This window comes from Aythya fuligula, chromosome 11 (assembly GCF_009819795.1).
Source record: "Aythya fuligula isolate bAytFul2 chromosome 11, bAytFul2.pri, whole genome shotgun sequence".
Taxonomy (NCBI): domain Eukaryota; kingdom Metazoa; phylum Chordata; class Aves; order Anseriformes; family Anatidae; genus Aythya; species Aythya fuligula.
Window position 1 is genome coordinate 13,501,783 of NC_045569.1, and position 20,543 is coordinate 13,522,325.

The window sequence follows — 20,543 nt, forward strand, 5'->3', positions numbered from 1 at the left end:
CTCTTCTACCTTGAGACTCAGTGGCTCTTCCAGCAGTTACTGCAGAAACCTGGCAGCTGCCTGGGCTTTCCAGCACAGTGATGACCCAGATGATGTCTATATTTCCTATATATACAGCTTCTTGGCTAAGGAATGTTGTGCCAGAGCCCTTTGGATTTTTTGGCAGAAGCGTGATCACACTTAGCATTTTTATGAAAGTTTCTGCTCCTGGATTCACACTGCAACATAAAAACCCAGGGGGTACTTTTGCTTTTGGATTTGATGAGTGCAAAAGCCTGAAACTGATGTGAGCCCATGCTACATTCCCCCAAAATAATGACAACACTAAACTGTGGGTCAGAGCCCATCCCAAGGGGATCTGGGGAGGTCCCAAGGGAACCCTGTCTGCAGCCTGGCATTTGAAAGCTGAGTGTCTACATTTCTACCAGCTTGCATCCCCAGTACACCAGATGCCTAACTTTCAGCAGACCCCATCCTGAACAGAATTGCTAAAGCAATGCATTAAAGGTTTTTGTGCACTAGAGATGAGGAAATTGGGAATTTATACTACTATATTTTCCTATCATTGTTCATTATTTATGTCTTTTTTTTTCTGCAGCTCCTCTTTGCAGCCTCTGATGCTGGATTACTTGCAGTTGCAGCACCTGGAATTTTAAACAACCTGGTTTTGCAATTAACAAGTCAAAAGCAAATTAAATCCATATAGAGATCCTGAGCAAACTAATTGCTTGCTGATAGGTGACTATAAATAGTTATCTATAGTACTGACTTAAAAGTGACTGTAGTTGCATAAACATGAAAGGGAAATAAATACCAAAATATTAGTCATGACCTTGTTAGAACAGTTGATATGGCATAACACAGTTATGAAATAACCTGTAAAATGAAATATTATGATTAGTGTCAAGAGCTAATCTTCCAGAAGCCTATACAATGTAATGCAAAGAAGATTTTAAAAGAAACCCAACAAACTCATTTTTCATTATCTTCTGCAATCTTATTATTTCACAAGTAAGAAATCCATTAGCAATTCTGCCAAGAACTAGATAGGATGCTTAGTTATCTAACACTGAGACACTCACATCCCATGGCTATCTTGATGTCCCTGGAAAAGAAAAAGAGGAAAAGCAGTGGAGTAATAAATTATTATAACTGTTTCATTAAAACTTGGGACGCTGTAATTTTTCAAATTTATTTGGTATTACATTTAAATGAACCAAAAGGCAACATTGTACAGTAACTTTATAAAATAAAATTATTACATAGTACATTAACCAAAGCCCCGTTTAAAAAAAAAAAAAAATCCTAAAAAGTCATTTGGGGACAGATCCTGCTCTTGCTTTTCTACGCACATGATTTATTGAGCTGATTTGAGCAGTACTTTTGTTTTAAGAAAAGCAAATGAGATTTGCCCCTCAAATAGTATTTTTTTTTATAATTCTTGCAGTTGCATTTTATCATGTGTAATATATCAAGTTTATAAGGCATAAATACGAAAAACAGTTCAATATGCTCATCATTATTTTAATTAAGTAATACAATCTAGGACACTTTTTTTTTTCAATCACACCAAGGATTACAATGTACCTATAGCTTTAATTTATTTTTATTGTTTTTTTAATACAAAAGTCTATCGTGTAGTATACAGCATATACTAGTTGATAACTGGTTCACAAGGTCGATCACAATATTCTCGCAGGTTAATATGGTCAGGATTTCCCCTAGCTGATACACTCTGTGCAGAACTGCAGGGTCCCTCGTTCCTCAGCAGCTCTCCCCTGGTGGTGGCCACCCACTGCTGCACCACCTTAGTTATTTTAAGCAAGAATACATTGGCCAGATGTACAACCTCCTGGGAACGCCTAGGGATGGCCATCGTCCCCTGGGGAAGGCAAGGCAGCAGCTCCTGGAGGTATCTGTGGGGTGCAGAGGTGGAGCCAGGCTCTGTCTTCCCCTCTCCCCTCAGGTTCTCAGCACTGCTGGGACACTCACAGGGGTTGCAGGAGCCGAGTCAAGCTCCAAACAGGGGATTTGTGCCAATCCCTGGGCAGGGAAATTACTGCCTCAATGAGGATGGGCGTCACTGGATGCCTGTGCAAAGGGAGGATGGGCAAAAGCACCTCACTCAGTCAGGGGTGCTGTGGATGCTCGGGGTGCTGAGTGTTTGGGTCAGACCAGCTCCATATCACCCATGACTCCATCGCCTCCCAAATCCTTCTTGTGATTTTGGGCATCCCTAATGCAAAATCTCCTCCTGTGCCAGCACTCAGCACTTCTGTGGAGCTGATGGCAACCCCTAAACACACAAAGCAGGGGCCCTTCAGCCTCCTCTAAGGCAGCAGTGCAAGCACGGCCCCAACCTGCCCGCGATCAATACCATTACCTGCATCTTTTCCATATCTCAGATAATCAGATATTTCCTAAAAGTAAATTGCTAAGACTGCTGATTTCAGCTGGCAGGTTTGGGTCTCGCAGGGTCAGACCGCTCGTGTTGGCAGAGATGGGGTTGGTGGAGGCCGTGTGTCTGTCCGGTGTCCATCCAGCACCCATCCTGCGCCCTCCGAGGGACACAACTCTGCCAGCATGAGCAGATGGGACCTGACTCTGCAACCACGGGGCCACTCTGCTTATTTCTGACATCTCCTGCTTGCTGTGGTGGGGCCAACGAGGGACTTGAGGTCTTTCTGATGCTGCCTGGAACCAGGAAGAGATTTCTACGTACACAACCAACCTAAATGGTGCATAAGGTAAACTGCAGAGCAATGCCCCTGTGGAGTGCGTTCACATGTCTAATATTAGACATCTTGCTGGCAGCTCTGAAACATCCCTGGAGGTTTCTCTACCTGTCTATATTTACTACGTATGGATCCTGAGCTCCTAAACTTAGGTGCTCTGAATCACACCGTGATTGAAGGCCTAAGGGGAGCCCAAAATAGACGGTGCGAATTACTCCCTCCCTGCTGTGACTCCATCCTGCAGCATCTGGAAGCAGAGAGAAATCTTGGTATCAGGAAGGGGCCAAAACCACAGAATTTGGGTCAGGATTGCACCAAGCAGTGCAGGTTTATGGTGCACACCCCATGAGCCCAGAGAACCCCAGCAGCTCAAGCGCCAGACAGATGGGCAGGGGATGCTCTCAGCTGCAGTATGACCAGGGGGCTGCTTCCAAAGGAACCCAATGAACCTCCAGAAAGAGCTTTCACCACAAGAATCACCTTCCCCTTAGAGGACCAGCAAGTTCACATTATTTCCTGATTTTTTTTTAATTTTTTATATATATATTTTTTAACACCTCCCCCCTCCCCCCAATCCACTCATGACAGAAGAGAAATATTGTCTGGGCGTTTGCTTTCACTAACCATGGCACACCATTTCTACCATAATTCGAGAAGTCCTTTTAACCTGCTACGTGCATTTGGGATAAAGCATTAAATGGATGTTTCTCGTGGGGTTACAGACTGCTTGCTGTCCAGCAGAGTCAACCATCATTCTTAAGTACATTAGCACTAGGGGAAGCAGACAAGCTCCCTGTGCTGAATGCATCACACTAACAGCAAGTTTCCTCCCGTGCTGGAAGACTGTGCCCTTAATGTAAGTGCTCAGTAACCACCAGCCCTGCAATCTGAGGAGCAATCTGAACTGTATAGAAGGCTTGCGGGAAGAGAACCTCCATTAGTACCCATTATGTTGTGATTTATGTTATGGGCTCAAAATAGCAAAATTAAACAGTTCTGTTTCATCTACAGTCTAAAAAAAGGCACAAAGACTTTGTGACAAAATTATAACTGTTCAGATTACATTTATGAGAACTTTAACTGAGTGTTGCTTGGATTTGCCAGCTTTGCTTGCTGGCAGGAGTGAAATTGAGACAGTTTCACTGTCTGCAGAGGTAAAGAATACCCTTTTGGCAAGGCATGTTTGCCAGCTCTATGCAAATGTTATTCAACAGAAGCAACTAAAACCTCTTTTGATTGCTTTAAAACATAATATTTTTGGTCTGCAGCACATTGCACTTATCTAAGTACTCAGTGATGATAGAGTGGGTCTTAGGGCAAGACCAAATATAAAAAGCCCTTTTTAATCTGAACATAGGAATGAACTCTGTTCATGGCTACACAGTCTGCTTTCAATCAAATGATCATGAAATACATCAATGCTATAAATAAATACAATACATTCAGAGTTTTCTACATTGTAGAGAGCTTTAAGACTTTCTTAGCTCCCCGGTGTAATGCATATAGAACATTCCCTTCTATACAGTGCTACCTCCAGGTACTCACACCTCCAGTAAATGCAACATAGCTCAGACAACCTTCCCCTTTTGCCTGGATCCTTGTCAGTCTCTGATTCTGTAAAACATTATATTGTTTCTTTAGGAAAAAAAATATTGCACTTTTAAAAATGCATAAAAATCGAACCGAGTTCCCATCAGCTCCGCCACATGCTCTGTTATTTAAAATAATACTTCTCAAAAAAAAATTGTTTCTCTCATCGTTTTGTGTTCTGTCTACGTTTACGGCAATCTCCACCAGGATATCCTCAGAACATTCTTCCTTTGCAAATTCCATACAGTTTTGCCATCAGATGCTTGAAACACAGAATGAGCTATCTGAGATGCACACAGCTGGGAGTCACGAGTCTGTCCACGTATTCAGGATTTCATTGTACAAATGGGAACTACAATGACCAGAATAACTGTACAAGCTGCCGCTGCTATTAGGGCAGCTATCTTGCAAACCTTTGCTCTTCTGAACTCAGCTTCTTTGCGTTTTAATAAGGAATCATAGCCAGGAGTATAAATGTCTTCCATCCAGTATTCTAAGTTGTTTGGGTTTAAAGATTCTTGAGTCTAAAAATAAAAAGGAAACAATTGTTAATTGCCTGGGATCTGTTATTAATAAAATAAGTAAATAAAGCAGGTGTGCTTGGAGGCCTCCCAGCTGCATCTGGGTCTGCTGTCAGGATAAAGTGGGTTATTGCTGCAGCTCACGTCCCTTCAACTCCATTTCTCCAGGTCCCAGTTCCATAAGGCTGATGAAAGTGGCAATAAAACACTGCAAAAAATAAACTCCCGCAACAGTTTAATTCTGCTTCAAAATCCCTGACATATTTCTGATTTGCCGGAAACTTTGTCATCCTTGGTGGCATTTAAATAAGATCTCTTTTATCTGCTAGACAGCAGAGATGTCAGCAACTACTGGTCTGTTACTGCTTTTTAAATTATTAAAGCCCAGCTGGTGAGAAATGTTCTTAACACACACTCCTTATGAACTACATTTTACAAAGCTAACCCTAATTTTGCTACCATGACTTGTCTGCAAAGGCAGGTCTCCTCACCCTCCTTGTACAACTTTATTTTCTGCCATATCCTCCCTTCTGCCCATGGAAGAGGTCACCACATACAGCAATGAGTGCTGCAGCATTACTCTCCCATGTGGCATTGAGGTACACATACCTCATACATACCACAGGTGATGTTAAGATCTCATGAGTTTTCTTGTCTTTCAGGAGCCAACCTCTTTCTTCACACCAAAAACCACACAGGAATGAGGTACAGCAGCTAGGGAAAGCCCCATGCACTCAGCAAGATGCTCTCTCAGTTTCTGAGGCAAGAGAAGGATCTGGACGCATAGCACAAGATTTTCTACTCCATATTACACCATCTCCAGACCATCTCTACAGGTGAGACCATTTAACCCCAAGGGCATGAACTACATTTCCACAGGAGACAATACTCTGCCCATTGTCAAAGTCTGATCCAATTCTCTCTGTGTGGAAAAAAAATAAAAATAATAAAAATTAAAAAAAAAGGAAATCTGAAATCTGAATTGGGCACAAAATGAAAGGCAACCTAGAGGACTCTATCAGTGCCTTCATTTGAATGTTGCATTTCATGTTGTTTTTTATTTGTTTGTTTGTTTGTTTTTGTTTTTTTTTTTTTCTTTTTTTTTCTTTTTGTCTTCTTTTCTTCCTTAGAATTTTCAATCTCTTCATGCTTTGCATTTCCAGCTTGGTTGTTTTTTTTTTTTCCTTTCGTCCTGTCTCTAAGGTAAAATGGGGGGAAAAAGGGAAAACCCAACACTAGACACTATATCACACTTACCAGAAGAAAGAAATAAAGCAAAAATGTGAAAAAGAGGAGAAAAAAATGTTTGAAAAATGACAGCTTTTCCTTGAAGCTGTCTCCTGTGTCTGAGGCTCCAAAAGGCCAATTCTTTAACAACTGAAAAAGGTTCCATACAGAAATGTTCCGGTGAGAATACCAACACATACCTTTTTTGTGCTTGCAATGGGTCTGATCCAAAGCTCACTGGACCCAGCACAAAGAAAGTCCAGCAGACTCGAGAGGGATTTGGGTAAGCCTTTAATTGGCTAATTCAGATTTTGTGGCCATGAGCTACCAGCTGAAACCTTGCTTTGCCTGACAGCACTATTTGCTTTATGTACAGAAGTACTAAAAGAAGTGGTTTTATAGCTGCCCCAGAAATAAACAACTAAAATTAAGCAACAGTTTTATGAACAATTAATGGAGATCTCTATGATAGTGCCTGTACTCTGAAGCAGAGACCATCAAGCTGAGTCTTGAGAGTGTACCATTCGATCTGTGAATGACCTATTCCAGCCTTCTGAAGAGAAAACCAGAAATAAAACAGCAACCTCATCTCTAAGGGCATCAGAAAAAAATAGTCTGGCTGAATGCTTCTTCCCTGTGGCTCATCATACGCAGGGCAAAGAGATGAGATCTTACACAGACCCTGTGCTGGGACAAGCTTTGGCCTGACCGCAGTTTTTTGCAATTTCTGTTTTAAGGAAGACTGGGAGAATTTTTAAAGGAGCAAATCAAGGTTAAAAATAAATAAATAAATAAATGACAACTATGCTTCAAGGAAATTATAGTTTTGGACCTCTCTGCCTTGATATTGACCTTTTAACTACTTCAGAAGGAAGATGCATTATTAAAAAGGCCCATTACTGTTAATCAGCTTCCTTTCCCATTTCATTGCCAGACGTAGAAATGTTCATTAAAGCATAATGTATTTACTTTCAGTTCTAATAAAGTTAATCACTAGGAAAAAACCCACTCATCAGTCTGTGTCTATTTTTTAAGTTTGTCAGTAAGCTCTATTATAAAGTCTAGACATGGGTTTTGCAGAGTAGATGCAATTCTGACAGTCCTTTTGCAGGGAGAGAATCAAACCCGTAAAGTTTTATCACCTTTATCCTAAAGATAAATGATGGCAATAAGCTGCTTTCTCTGGTTTGCTCACAGTCATGCAGAGCTGCTTACATGGAAGGGAACAGTCCTACAAGGACCAGATGGAGAACACTTCTCTCAGGGGAGCTGTGCTTCCAAATATCACCTCCCCTGTTGCCTCCACACAGCAGGTAAGGGATGCTTTGTGGCTGCATACTGCAGAGGAACTTCTTTCAGTCTATTCCTACTCCAGCATATGGTCTGCAATGCCAGGAATAGGAATTTAGTATCCCCTCTGATGCTTTTAAATCCCAAACAGCAGCAGGCAGCTGAGGCAAGATGCAGACTGGTCCCTGTGCTACTCGGTTTCTCTCCAGGCATGCTTTAGTGCAGCAAGGAGCAGAGGCTGTTGAGGTCAAGGACACTTGCAAGAGCTGAGCCTGTATGGGCTGCTGCAGGGAAAGTTAACATCCCAGCCAGACCCAGTATAGCCTGGAGGTTAATGCAGTCTGAACAAATTCCTGCACAAGCAAATTCCAGCCCAAGACTTGTGAGGGCAGCACCAGTCCCCTCCGCTGGCTCTGCATGCTGCTATATAAATGTATACAGGCAATACACCATGAGCCAGGGCTGATTTCATTATGTGATGCTTTTTGTGTTTCAGGAAACAATACTGCAACATCTGTTTGTTTTTTACACATTTTGGATTACATTCTTTATGCTTCCCTTTTAAGCTCAGAGATCTTTCTTCCTAGAAGATGTTTTGTGTTTTATCAGACTAATCAGGAAAAAGAGCCTGGTTATTCTTTTTAGGTTATGTAGCTATGTAGGCTATGTCTGCACTGGCAAGTTGTGCAACCTGGTAGGAACAAAGCAGCAGAGAAATGGTGAAGACACAGGGTCTCCCCTTTTGCCTTTGAAGGGAAGGAGGTAGCTCTGGACAAGGTCTGGGCTGGCCTATTACTGGTTGGGAATGCATTGTTTACTCAGGAAACACAACATGTGGTGTAGTTTCAAACAAACAAACTCAATTTCCACTCTCAGAGATCACTCTCCCAAGCAGAGACCATTGGGAGATCTACCTCAAAGGCACATTTCCAAGCTGAACTAAAATATGAACAAGACCCACCATTAACTGATCTGCCCTTAACATGACTGTAGTTTCCAACAGCCACTTCAGAGCTTCAAACAGGGATGTATTTCAAAAAGAGTCATGGTATTGAATGTCTTCTACAAATATTTTGTTTCATGTTCCTAGCAAAATGGAAAAAGTGTTAACACTTAAATTCTCTGTGAACAATTCAGAAAGAACAAGGATAAAAGAAAAAGCAGCAACGCCAGATTCTGCACCACCACCTTACTGTGATTAGGGACCAGTTTCACCTCCCCCTTTTGTCCATCCCTTTATCCCCAGCCTTTTCTTTAGAGTTATCAACAGTGTGATGGCTTAGCAGACATCTCTCCATTACAGAACAAAGTGGAAGCACCAACCTGTCAAGGATCATCACTCAGCAATCAAACATCCACATTTTTCTTTGTCCTTAGCCAGGATGGATAGGGATCAGCAAGATTAGAGGCTCAACACCTCACAGCTCCTTCCTGAGCTATCCAAATCCCTTATTAAATTCATTTTCTGGCAACATCGATTCACAAACAAGCCATTCAAATTAAACAAATGGGACTCACTTGTAGATCCAATGCTGCAATCTTGCCTTTATCCCCCGAATTCCTTGTGTATTCCTCTATGGTCCACGATGGCTGGGCACGTTTCACTTCAGCCAGCTCCGTCAGCCTCATGTCTGTGTAGAGCGGGTTGCTTTTCATGTGTGACTTGAGTGATGCAGGGTAGGGATGAGGACTAAAGACTTGTTCAATCAAGAAAGCATCTTTTGGCTGTTTAGAGAGTCTATGTGGCTGTGGGATTTCGTATTGCCTGTCTGCCTGCAATAGGGTTCAAAAGAATTTGAGAAAAGAAACAGGACTATGAGGGGGTTAAACACAAAGGACAAGGATATTCCTTTCAGACTCACTATATGATACTGCTTAATCCAAGATAAGAGAAGTATCAGCCAGAACAAAGTTTTTGGATGGTGGATTTAATCTGTTTGCCCACCCTCTTCTCACAACCAGATCAAAGAGGTATTTTACAGATGACTCTCCATAACATGAGCACAAAGCTCATGCAGAAGATGAAATTTAGGTTTTGTATTGTTTACAGGTTATAAAACTATTCTGAAAATAGCCCCGAACATTCAGAAATGACTAGCTGATCTGGTAAAGCTCAGAGCCCCACGCAAGCTTCAAAATTTGTGTTTCCAGATCAAATCTCAACATGGCTCCTCATGAGGGGAGCCTCCAGGTGCTACCCCCTTGACAACACATCATCCATGCTACTAATCCAGCATCAGCTGTGGTCTACCACAGCAGTGAGGAAGGGACCTTCAAAGTCTTTACTTCATTCTGGGCAGACCAATGTACAGAAATGCCAGGGTTTGGGCTTGATAAAGGTAACCCCTTTCCCCATCTGAAACCTGCTAATAAACCATAGTTTATGCTTTCTCATTCAATCCAACTGCACTTGCCCCCATCAAACCTCATCTTCTCCTTCCTCAGTCATGCTTTGCTTTTGATCCCCCTCCCAAGGAAGCACAGCATGCCCACCACATGTTCCTGATAGACCGTGAAGCTAAAGGATCCCCAGCCCTCTCCAGTGGGCTCCACTTCCACGAAACAGAAACAATAACCCTCGGCATGCACAGTTTTAACTGAGCAGCAATCAGAGCCCAGTGCAAGGACAGCCATGATAGGGATGTGATCTGCAAAGACAGCAGTGCGTAGGTGCTGGGAGGGATTTGAGCAGAGTTTTTTCTAGCTGACCAAACCAAGAGGGCAGCTATGCTGCATTTCCACCACGGAAGGTTTAAGATGCATGTCAATGACCATGAAAGTCAGACAAAGGAAACATAACTACCATTTGCATCTCATGGTGCACACAGAAGGATTTTTTTCTTGAGGGATTTGAATCCACAAATCTACTTTGTTGCCTTTTAAATATGCATGTACTCTCTGATAAAAGCCATCACAATGCAATTTCAAAATATCCCTTCTAAACCAACCTCTGGAGAATTTCAGACTGTAACAATTTTCCTCACGTTCTTTTCACCAAGTTAATTACCCAGCCTCCATTATATCGCCCCTGATGATGAAGAACATCATCCTCTTTCGAAGATTTCACCCAAATTACCCCCCTCCCTTTTCAAAAGAGCAAAGTGCTTTTAGGAACAGCTTGACCATATTGCAGCTGCCAAGCAAGAACATATAGGTACAAAATCACTCAATTATGATAACAATAAAGACAGGCATAATATGGTGGGGCAAAGCATTGTCATACCCCAAGGCTTGTGATGACTGCGGAAGACATTCATAACTAGATTATTTTCAAGTGCTTATTATGTGAGTTAAGGTTGAAATTACCTCTTTAGATTTCCTGTGCCAGTCTTTATTTTCTCCTCCATCTCTCTCTTTCATCTCCTCTTCTGTAATGCCAACTTGGTTGCTATAAGTAATAGCTCTCCAGTCTCGGGGAGAGTTTGAAATACTTGCTATTTTGGATTCAGTTGCACTATTTTCCTCTGTTAATGATCTCGATGACCTTCTAGTAAATAAACTTTTTTTTAAGGCTTTTACTCGAAGACTTTCGCTGTTACTTCCACTGGCATCTGAACAGCACCATTCTGGATTGTTCTCCAGCTTGCCTCCATGAGGAGTGTTGTGGCACTGAAATATCTGCGGGGAGTTACTTTCATCTGATGCGGCCTCGCTTGTCAGTGAATTAAGATCTATTTGTACACTGACCTTCTCAGGCTGCTGAATTTTTTGATCCAGCTTGCTTAATTTTCCCAGGACTTGGGAGATTTCTTCACGGACACCTGAGAGAGACTCCAGTTTCTTCTCTATTTCACCAATCCTCAAAACCAATTTGCAGACACTTGTTTTCAGTTCATCGTCTGTGTTACTGACATCTGCCCGGACCACTTTTTCTAATTTGTTGCAGGCACTCCCGTTGGAGATTTTAGTCAAATTGTGCTCGGGTGAGCTGTCACAGTCTGATTTATGCACCTGAGACAGGGAGCCAGTGCTGTTGTAGCATGAAGACTGCATCACTCCCGTGGACCCACTGATACTCATGTCATCTAAAAATCGGAAAATGTCACTGATATCATCACTCACGATTTCAGAGTCATCATCTGAGTGCTTAAGGGAGTGCCTCTCTCCATACTTGGCTTGGCCTGGTGTACACAAATCCTTGCATTTTTTGTGGTCCAGGACCTGTTGCTCCGTTTGTGTCCCAACACTCGTGGTCCTGTCAATGCTTAAGATCTGAACAGAAGTACAATTAATGCTTTTGTCCTTAAACTTTTTGACTGGCTCATGTTTTTCCACATCTAGAATGGAAGGAATTTCCTTGGGTTTATGCCCATTTTGTTTCACAGCATAATTTGTCTGCATAATTGGTTGCTGGTCCTTTGCATTTAGGTAGGACTGATGCCTGTCTGCTGAAGGAAAGTTTGGAGATGGGTTGTTTGAGCTCTGGTAGCGCGTCTTCTCTTCTGACTGCTTCCTATTAAAAAATGATCGTTCAAAGTCAGGTACCTCCTCAGTATTTAAACTCCAGCTTTTAGCTGGCCAGGCAGTTTGTTTAGTTGGTTTTCCTGTCCACTTTTTGTTGTCCTGAGGCCCAAGAATCGTAGTTGGGCCAAAATACGTTGAAGCTTGAAGATCATCTAGGCTTTCATGCTTCGCTCGTCTTTTGTCTGGTATAGGCGAATAAACTGGATTCAAGTACTGGCTGCTGTATGGCATTTCAAAGCTGTGGTTGAAGAAAGCCTGCTTAGAGCTTTCTTTCCTGTTCTGAGGCTCTCTGTGTCCATCTTCTGGCTTTTTGTTGGGCGGTATTAAGTTGGGAGATATTGTAATCAGATTATGAAAATCTTCTTTGAATATATTCCTTTTCTGGATGCATGACTGCATCACAAACGGCTCGTCATTTGAAATGAAAGTTTCTTTCAGACCTGCACTTATTGGCAAGGAGTCCTGGTCTGAAATAGATTCATTTTCGATGTTCATAGGGAAGTAGGTACTCTGCATCTCACACGGCGGAGACGTGGCGATGGAGTAGGACGCCAGTGCCTGCAGCCTGTCCAGAGAGGCAGCCCGGCCCTTCATCTCCTTATTGACCCCAAGCAAAAAGTTGGGTTCTGAAGAGGGAACAAACTGTTGGCAGTCTTTGCAGTCCATCTTCCTGCATTTTGAAGACCTTCTGACCGGAAAACCCTGGTTAAAGTCCTGGTCGTTCAGCTCACAATTGGGCACGCAGTCTGCCACGTTGCAGATTTCCGTGTCAGACCTGCAGGACTCAAAGGACTCTTTCTTCTTCACTTTCTGCCTTGCAACTGGAAGCTTCTCCTTGGCCACTCCCCCGTTCATTTGTATGAGGTTGAATATTGTTACTATATCTGCTGCAACCATGATTTTCTTTGATTGCTGATTGTTTACAGTGCATCTCATTTTGTCTTTGAACAAAGTCGCTGGGAAATTAGGATCCAGGCAAGCAGTGTAAAACAGCACACTTCTGAGTTTGGCCAACTGGGACAAATCAAACCTCGCACAGAGTGACTTGCAGAGATCCTGGTAAGAAACGGTGTTCTGCTTTGTGTCCAGCTCCTCCAAGATCTTCACCAGGAAGAGTGAGGTTTCCTGGTTGGACTCCATAGCTCAAGCGTATTTTGTTGTTTATCCTGGAAACTGTGCTCCACTTCTACAGCAACACACAACAGCAAACAAAAAAAAGATTTTAAGTCACCCATAGATAGTATTCAGGACCTTGTAATTCAGCCACAGACAGGACCTGCCTTCCTTCCCCTTGCAGTCAAGGGCTTGGTTGTATAACCCATCCTCTTGTTTTCAAACTCCAAGGCTGCAATCCAAGCATCAATGAAGTCAGTAATACTTAAATGGGATCAGGATTTCATCCAAGGAGGCCCATTTGTGTCACTACTGCCAAAGTGAGCAAGTGAATAAACAGCAGAAGCTTTGCAGGGGCTGAACTCATGGCAGATACACCACCACAGCCTGCTTGCTACTGGGCTTTCACAGAGTATCTGATCAACTTATGAAAGTGCAGATGTGTCAAGTTGTTTGACAATAATTCTACCTCTGTTCTGTAGCCAGAGATGATCTACCACACCATGACAACTCCAGCTGTTTCCATACTGACTGCAAAATACTCACAGGAAGATTTTCTGACAGCAAGAAAGTTAGAAGTTATCTGCTAGAAGTTATCTGAGCATGTAATTATAATCATGCTTTTTAAAAAACATTACTCTCCATTCTATATTATCTCTTCTAGATAGTATGATACTCTTTGCAGAAATACCTTTTCCTGACTTTACGATTCAGCGATAGAAGAGCTGCTCCACCACACCTGAAAATCTTTGAGCCCAATTTCATAAATAAAGTGCAAAATTTAGAAAAGAGCCAGAAGAGTTAAAAAATAAAATATCCCACTGAATCTTGAAACAAATCCAGCAGATGTTAGAGGGCTGTCTGCCAATCAAGGAGCATGTGAAGACTGAGAAATATCAAGGACGGAGTACATCCTCTTCAGTAATGTGCTCCCAGAGAAACCCAGGCAGTGCAGCTTCATTCACCGGTCTGAAGAACCAGGGCAGAGGTGGAGAGCAAAGGCTGCACATTTATATGGGTAATAAGAATAGCTCAGGCAAGCACAGCTAACATGAGCAAACATCTTGGGAAGGATGTAAAACCCCTCTTTCAGAGTGGAAACCAACCTCTAGCTATTATAGATTAAGAAAGGCTGCTGATGGGATGCAGGTTATTTTTCATCTGCCTGTAGTGAATATTCTTGTCGGTGTCTGCTGCTGGCTACCAGGAGAGGCAGTTTGCAAAACCAGACAGATCCTGGGATGCTGCAGTTCCTATGTTTGGGCACTTTGTTATTCTTACTGACAGGAATGACAAGGATATTTCTCCTTGCCCAAAGAGCTCTGGTGCCTCCCCCCATTCACTCCCACCCTGCAATGACCCCAGGAGCGAGTCTCTCTATCTGCATCAAGAGCAGAATATCTACCTGAGTGGCAAAGCACAAGTGAGGCTTGCAAGGTTTCTTATTACTCCTTAATAAAGCTGATTCCCACCCAAAAACATCAGAACTCCTGAGCACGGTCCCAGGAACCCTAAACAACTCCTCCCTCTCTTGTAGCCTTTCATCCTGACCCCACATTATGCTGCTGATCACCAGCGGTGTCAGAAGCTGCCATACATCAGCTTTCATAGCAAACACCACAGCAGCAGCTTCCAGAGAGAAAAAAGAAAAACAAGTTGCCTGTACAAATCTGAAGGAGATCTCCATGCAGACTTGGCTGTTTATTTAAGAAACATCTTTCTGCTGCCTCTGATCAGAAGTTGAGCAGCAGCATGAATGTATTCCTGTGATTGTAAACACCGCTCTCAGAAACCAATGACTACAGGGATTTTCCAGCTCCTCTGTAGCATGCATGTTTGCTTTTAAAGCTCCTGTATTATGCACAGCAGCAAAGCCTTTCTACTAACTGACAAGAGAGCAGAAATGTTATATTGCTCAGCGCCTGGCTGCAGAAAGTGATGCTAAAAGCTGGAGGAGGATGGTTGTATCCCTTCTCTCTTTATCAACCGAGTGTGCTTGGAGGCACAGCCTCTTTATCAGCCTGCCTTTGCATCTCTCTGACATGTCACCATCAGGAAATGAAGCACTCTGGCTGGGTCCAAGCTGCTCTACCTGCCACCAAAGCCACCAAGCACTCCCGGAGTAAACTTCAAATGTGGGGCTTGTAAGAGACAGTCCCAGCTGCCAGGGGACTGGCTCTGCAACTCAATTTTCAGCACGTTATAAATCTGCCATTTGCGGCAGGAGTGGAAATCTGTCTTTTTGTCACCTCCGTGCTGAATACAAGCAACAGCGAATATCTCCTCCCTTTTGTAACTTCACAGCTTCTCACAGAACCTGCACCTGGATATGCATGTTCACAGCCTGACACACACCCTGCTCTGCCCGCACTGACCTGCCAGAGCCCTGTCTGCACCCCACTCACAGTCCTGCTAAAATACACCACTAGTTAGTTTGCAATAAAATACTTCTTAAAAACTGCCAACCCATTTTGTTCCCTTCCTTTCCCAGCACTCCGCCTGTGCTCTCTCACCCCAGTGAGAGTAAACTGGGTAGCATTTCTTGAATTTTTCTATTTTGTATAAAGCCATTCTTACAGTACTGCAAACTTTCATTCAGGTTTCCAAATCCTATGAGTTAGTAAAACTTGGGTCAGCCTGATTTTGAAAGGTGCTGCATGCTGACATCTTCAGTAGGTTCAGAGGAAACCCCAAATGCCTCCTCTCATATTGATTTTGCTTAGCTGCATCAGTACCAACAAGGAGCCTTGGTTTGGGGACTCCAACCCATGGTTAAGCCATAAGGCAGCAGCACTGAAGCACGGATCCCACACGGAGTTGCTCTGCCAGACCTGGTCTAGCTCAGGCTGGGACCAGTTTGTTTGTCTCCTCCTTTCCCAGAGCCAAGCCTGGGAGGTGGCAGTCAGCTGTAAAGCAGAGAGGGGACAGGGGGTGACAGAAGCTTTGAGACGAGGGTCGTTGGGAGAGAGCTGAGCCTGCAGAGGTGGGAATTTGGCCAATTTGCTCAACGGAGGCTCAGCTATGGGAGGTGGGAATTGAAAAAGCAGGTTGCAAAATTAGATGCAGGCCTTGAGGAAAAGCAAGATATCTAGGAGCTGGAATAATTTCCTCTTCGTCCCTTGGCTGCTCACAAACACCTTTCTGGTGTGAACACACTCAGGTGTAAAAGATACCTTTGGGCTTTAGGCTGGGTATGGAAATGTGTGCTCTCTTGTCCCAGAGCATCAGAAACACTGCCCCTGGAACACCCAGCAGATTCAGGCTGCAAAGAACAGAACAAGAAACAGAACAGGATGTAATATCCCTTAAGGACAAAGCCTTAAAACCTTGCTTCCAGGGTCAGAGATGCAAAAATCAGGCAAAGCTGGTGCCTTTTAGGCTTCTATCTCTCGTCAAGTCACCCTGGGAGCTGCCACATCCCAGGCATCAAGCATTCGGCCAGGCACCATCCCAGCTGTTGGGTCCAAGATCATTCACCACCTCTCAGAGCAGGACCAGAATAGACCTGGACCTGGCATGTAAATGCAAAGCTCCAAAATGAGCACAGGAAGACCTTTCAGAGAGGGTACAGAGTCGTGAACCAGTCAAAAGCAGCAGAGCGAATGAAAGTACCCACAGCACACATAGCAGCATGGGGTTGTTCAGATGGCCTCAATTCCACTGAAGTCCTGCCTGATCTTTGCTCCCGGCACCACCACGCACCCTTCACACCCCCCAAACTGCCACTGATCTCCAGAAACATGGAGAAAATCGGGCACGGGGCCAGGACCTTGCTTATTTATCCTCAGCCAGACAGCCTCTGACCAAATGAGCCACTTAACATTTCACTCTTAATGACTTTGTCGTATCGACACAGGGAGGGGGGCTGTGACTTAGCTCCTCAGGCTCGACATTTGCAGCCCTAGCAGCACCATTATATGGCAGCATGGGCTTGTACAGCATCATATTGCACGGCCAGTCGCTGGGGTCTGACTCTGGGCACAGATGAGCTCCGGGCTCACCACAAATCAATGCCTCTTTGCCCTGCACCAAAGCAATGAACTGAGCTCTCTTCTTACCATCAAGCTGCTACCTCAGCCTCTGGAGGCGCAGACCAAGAGTATTGCGATTGCAGCCTCCATCCCTCACGGCTGCACAAGGGGAAGATGCTGTTCTATTTTCTGGTGTCTTTGGGAATCAATCCTCTGTAAGATCTCTCCCCCGTAGCCCAGGGAAACCTGCCAGAATAAAATTTCCTTCCTCAACTCCCTGAACCAGCACTGGGGCAAGGGTCCCCTCCACCTGCTGGTTCCCCTGTAAATTTACTATTCAGAGCAATTCATTTCATCAGTGCCACTGCTCCCAGATGCCAAGTGGCACCTTCAGCCCCCACTGCACCTGCTAAGGGCAGTGCATACCGGGGCACATCAACCCCATGATGTGATTCAAGAGAAAGTCCCACCACTGGCACTGAAAAGGTGCCTTGGGTGAGCCCGAATCGTGGCTGCTGGCAGACAGCTCCTGTTATCTTCCTCCTCTATGTCCTCCTTCATTTCCTTCGCTGTTCTTGGTGCCTCTGACATTTGTCCTCCCCGTTTCCCAGTGCCCACAGCAGGTGCAGCTAACACACAGGCTGTAGAGTTGCTGGAGTCATCATTTCCCTCTCCCTTTGATTTGCTGAAAGGGAGACAGCATCCTTGTTTTGATTGCCCCCACGGTGACTAACGGGCCACCCTATAATACCATTACCGCGACGACAGATAGAGCGAGCGATCCTTGCATAAATTCCCCCAGAAAGAGCAAGCTACTTCAGCGCAGGAGAACATTAATACAGAGGCTGTAATATGCTGTTTTACTATTAACTTCAGCTCATAAATCTTTCAGCCTGTCTTCCCAGCGCCAGATACAATAAAACAAGGCAGGCAGCGCACGCCTCTCATGAAACATACAACGCCTGGAGATGGGATTCAGTTTTGTTTCCTCCCATACTCACGGATCCATTTCCCTGTCAAAACACGAAGGAATTTCTGACAGACAGACATCCTGAGCTCCATCTGCCTTCCACCGTGCACACCCAGCAGAAACAGCATCCCTTTCTGGACACCTTATTCCTCCCCCTGCCTTTTGCTGCCCATTAAAAAGATAACAAAAAAGTGCACTTTGGAGCCCCATCCCCACGATGGCTTCTCAGCATCTCTGAAAAGTCCTCTCAAGCAGCCGGGCTCATGCAATCTCAATGGGACTGTCCCCCCAGGCGTGCAGGAGCAGGGTGGAAGGACCTGTGCTGGCTCCCTGCTGGGATTTTTATTCTCTCTTCCAGAGCCAAAGGGGACAAACAGGCAAACCCAGGCTCCTCACCAGAAGCAGGGTGAGCTTCACACAGACTCTGCCCAGCACTTCAGCCCCCCTGCAAAATTCAGCAGCCTCTAAAGCCTCACAGGGCACAAATTGGTGGGGAACTTGTGGGTAAAGACAGCATGCCCCCACAGCGGTGTCAGCACTCAGGTCGAACAGGGCTTGCCATTGCACAAGCACATCAGGTTTATTATTTGTAGTGTTCAGTTACATAACCCAGGTTAAGGTTTCTACATGGTCTGGAAAAGTGCAGTCAATCAGTCCAAACCCGTGCAGTAAATTACTTGAATTATTACTGCATCATATGCTCCCGGCCATCCTTTGCCAACTATCGGCCCATACAGACACACACAAACGCTCTCCTGTCGGTGCGTTATTAGAGCACATCCGAGTTCGTTTTTTCCCCCCAAATTCCTGCACAATGGGACACCCCTGCAAACACCGTCAGATAGATACGGAGAGCTCTGAGCAATTCGTTCCCTCTGTGCTCAGCCTGCGTCTCTGCATGGCCAACCCACACCCCCCACTGCCACCCCATAGCTGACTTTGCTCAGACCGTTCCCCCCCTACCAGTGGGTGCAGCATCCCCGGTGGTCCTCATCCCTTCCCGGTAAAGATTTGGGGGTGCAGGCTGGGGGTCCCCCGCTCTCTCCCCTCCAGCTGCCCGCAGACAGATCCAGCAGTGCAGGACCGAAGCGCAGCTGCCAAAGTCACTGAATTGTAAGATTTTGGAGTCCCCCCCTTTCTTTGAGTCCCGACCAAGAGGCGACACCTCGGGGGGCTTCCAACCTGCACCCCTTCGCATCCCCATCCCCGGGGGGTGCCGGTGCTGAGGCCACCCCCGTTGTCCCCCCCCATGTCCCCGCATCCTCCCCGGGGGTTGGGGAGAGCTTGTCCCCGGTGCCCCTTTCTGCATCCCCCCCCCGGCACCTGGGGCTCACCTGGGGGGGCTCCGCCTGCCTCTTTCGTGCCCGTCAGGGCTGGCCCTGCCGCTGCAGCAGCCGCTTGCCAGCCGGGAGGAAGAGGAGGAGGAGGAGGAAGAGCCCGAGGCTGAAGCCCCAGCAGGATGCCATAGCGCCGGGCTGCGCTGACAAAGGCGGCAGCAGGTTGGCATGGGAGGAGGAGGAGGAGGAGGAGGAGGAGGAGGAGAAGAGGAGGAGGAGGAGGAGAGGAGGGAGGGGGCTGCACAAGCCGAGCCTCCCTGCGCCGCCCCCGAGCCCGCAGCTGCGGGAGGGAGCCCTGGCCCGGCTCGGCTCGGCCCGGCGGGAGCCAGCGCTGCGGCACCAGGGATGCTTGCTCGGGCTTTGCAAACCCTTCCCGACTATTTTATTTACTCTTCTTGCGAGTGCCGGCAGCTCTCACAGCCACCCAGAGCCCCCAGAAGGCGGGGGGGAAGCAGGCACCCAGCTGCGGCCCCAATTTCAGCCTTGCTATTCCCACCCTACCCTGCTGCACCCCAAATCCCCTAAAACCAAATCCCCTAGAAAGATGTGATGGATGAAGCATCTCTCCACTTGTGTCTGGGTGGGGAGGACATCGCTCCCCCAGCACCCATGCGTGCCCATGGTGCTCAGGGGGCAATGGGCTTGGGGTGCACGGGTGGCTGCTGCCAGCGGTACCCAAACTCCTTTCACATAAAGGGATGTTGGCCCTAGCTTGGACAGGAGTCACTGGCATGGGCCACCACATGCAGGACATTGTGTGGGTCACACAACGTGGTTGTCCCCACCTTGGGGGTCGTGCAAGGCATGGTGTTAGGTAAGGAGCTTACCTCATGTCGCAGCGGGGCTTCTCTCCCGGCTGCTGGCCAGCTTGCTGTGCCACCCAGAAAGTACTGCAGAGAGTTTTTAATAGAGGTGTTGCCGGGTGAATAAAGCAGTAAGATGTCAAAGCCTTGACTTTTTGCTTCATTAGTAACCTTCAGGAGGTGGAATATTGGGTTTTCTCTCCCAGACGAAGCAATTGGAAGGGCTGCATGCACAAACACACCACGGACATCACACCACTCTGGGCAAACTGGCATAAAGCTGTGTGTTTTCCGTACTCTGACAACCTCGGGTACAGATCTCTGCTTTTCTGGAAGAAACAAGGGATCAGGAGAGAGTTTTTTTGTCAGAAACCCACTGATGTGCAAGTCCTTCCACTGACTTTGAGGAACACCGTATGTGATTCAGTGTGCATATAATATCTATAAAGGCACTTATGCATACAACAACCAATACAAGAGGAGAAGGCAAGCATACTTCTTTGCAAATGGAAGAAGAAGGTG

At 45.6% G+C, this 20,543-nt stretch overlaps 1 protein-coding gene across 3 annotated transcripts; it reads right to left on the bottom strand.

The window, feature by feature from the left end:
• Nucleotides 1–1,171: 1,171 nt before the first annotated feature.
• Nucleotides 1,172–20,247, bottom strand: MINAR1 (membrane integral NOTCH2 associated receptor 1). 3 transcript variants are annotated; one of them, XM_032194597.1, is made up of 4 exons: nucleotides 20,046–20,247; nucleotides 10,670–13,013; nucleotides 8,882–9,136; nucleotides 1,172–4,849 (listed from the first exon to the last, which is right to left on the bottom strand). In XM_032194597.1, the coding sequence occupies exons 2-4, from the start codon at nucleotides 12,965–12,967 to the stop codon at nucleotides 4,652–4,654; spliced, it is 2,751 nt and encodes a 916-aa protein (XP_032050488.1). In that variant the 5' UTR covers nucleotides 12,968–13,013; nucleotides 20,046–20,247; the 3' UTR covers nucleotides 1,172–4,651. The 3 variants fall into 3 exon arrangements, with proteins under 3 accessions (XP_032050488.1, XP_032050487.1, XP_032050489.1); XM_032194596.1 differs by lacking the exon at nucleotides 20,046–20,247 and adding an exon at nucleotides 19,216–19,380; XM_032194598.1 differs by lacking the exons at nucleotides 1,172–4,849; nucleotides 20,046–20,247 and adding an exon at nucleotides 19,216–19,380 and having other exon boundaries at nucleotides 9,027–9,176.
• Nucleotides 20,248–20,543: the final 296 nt, after the last annotated feature.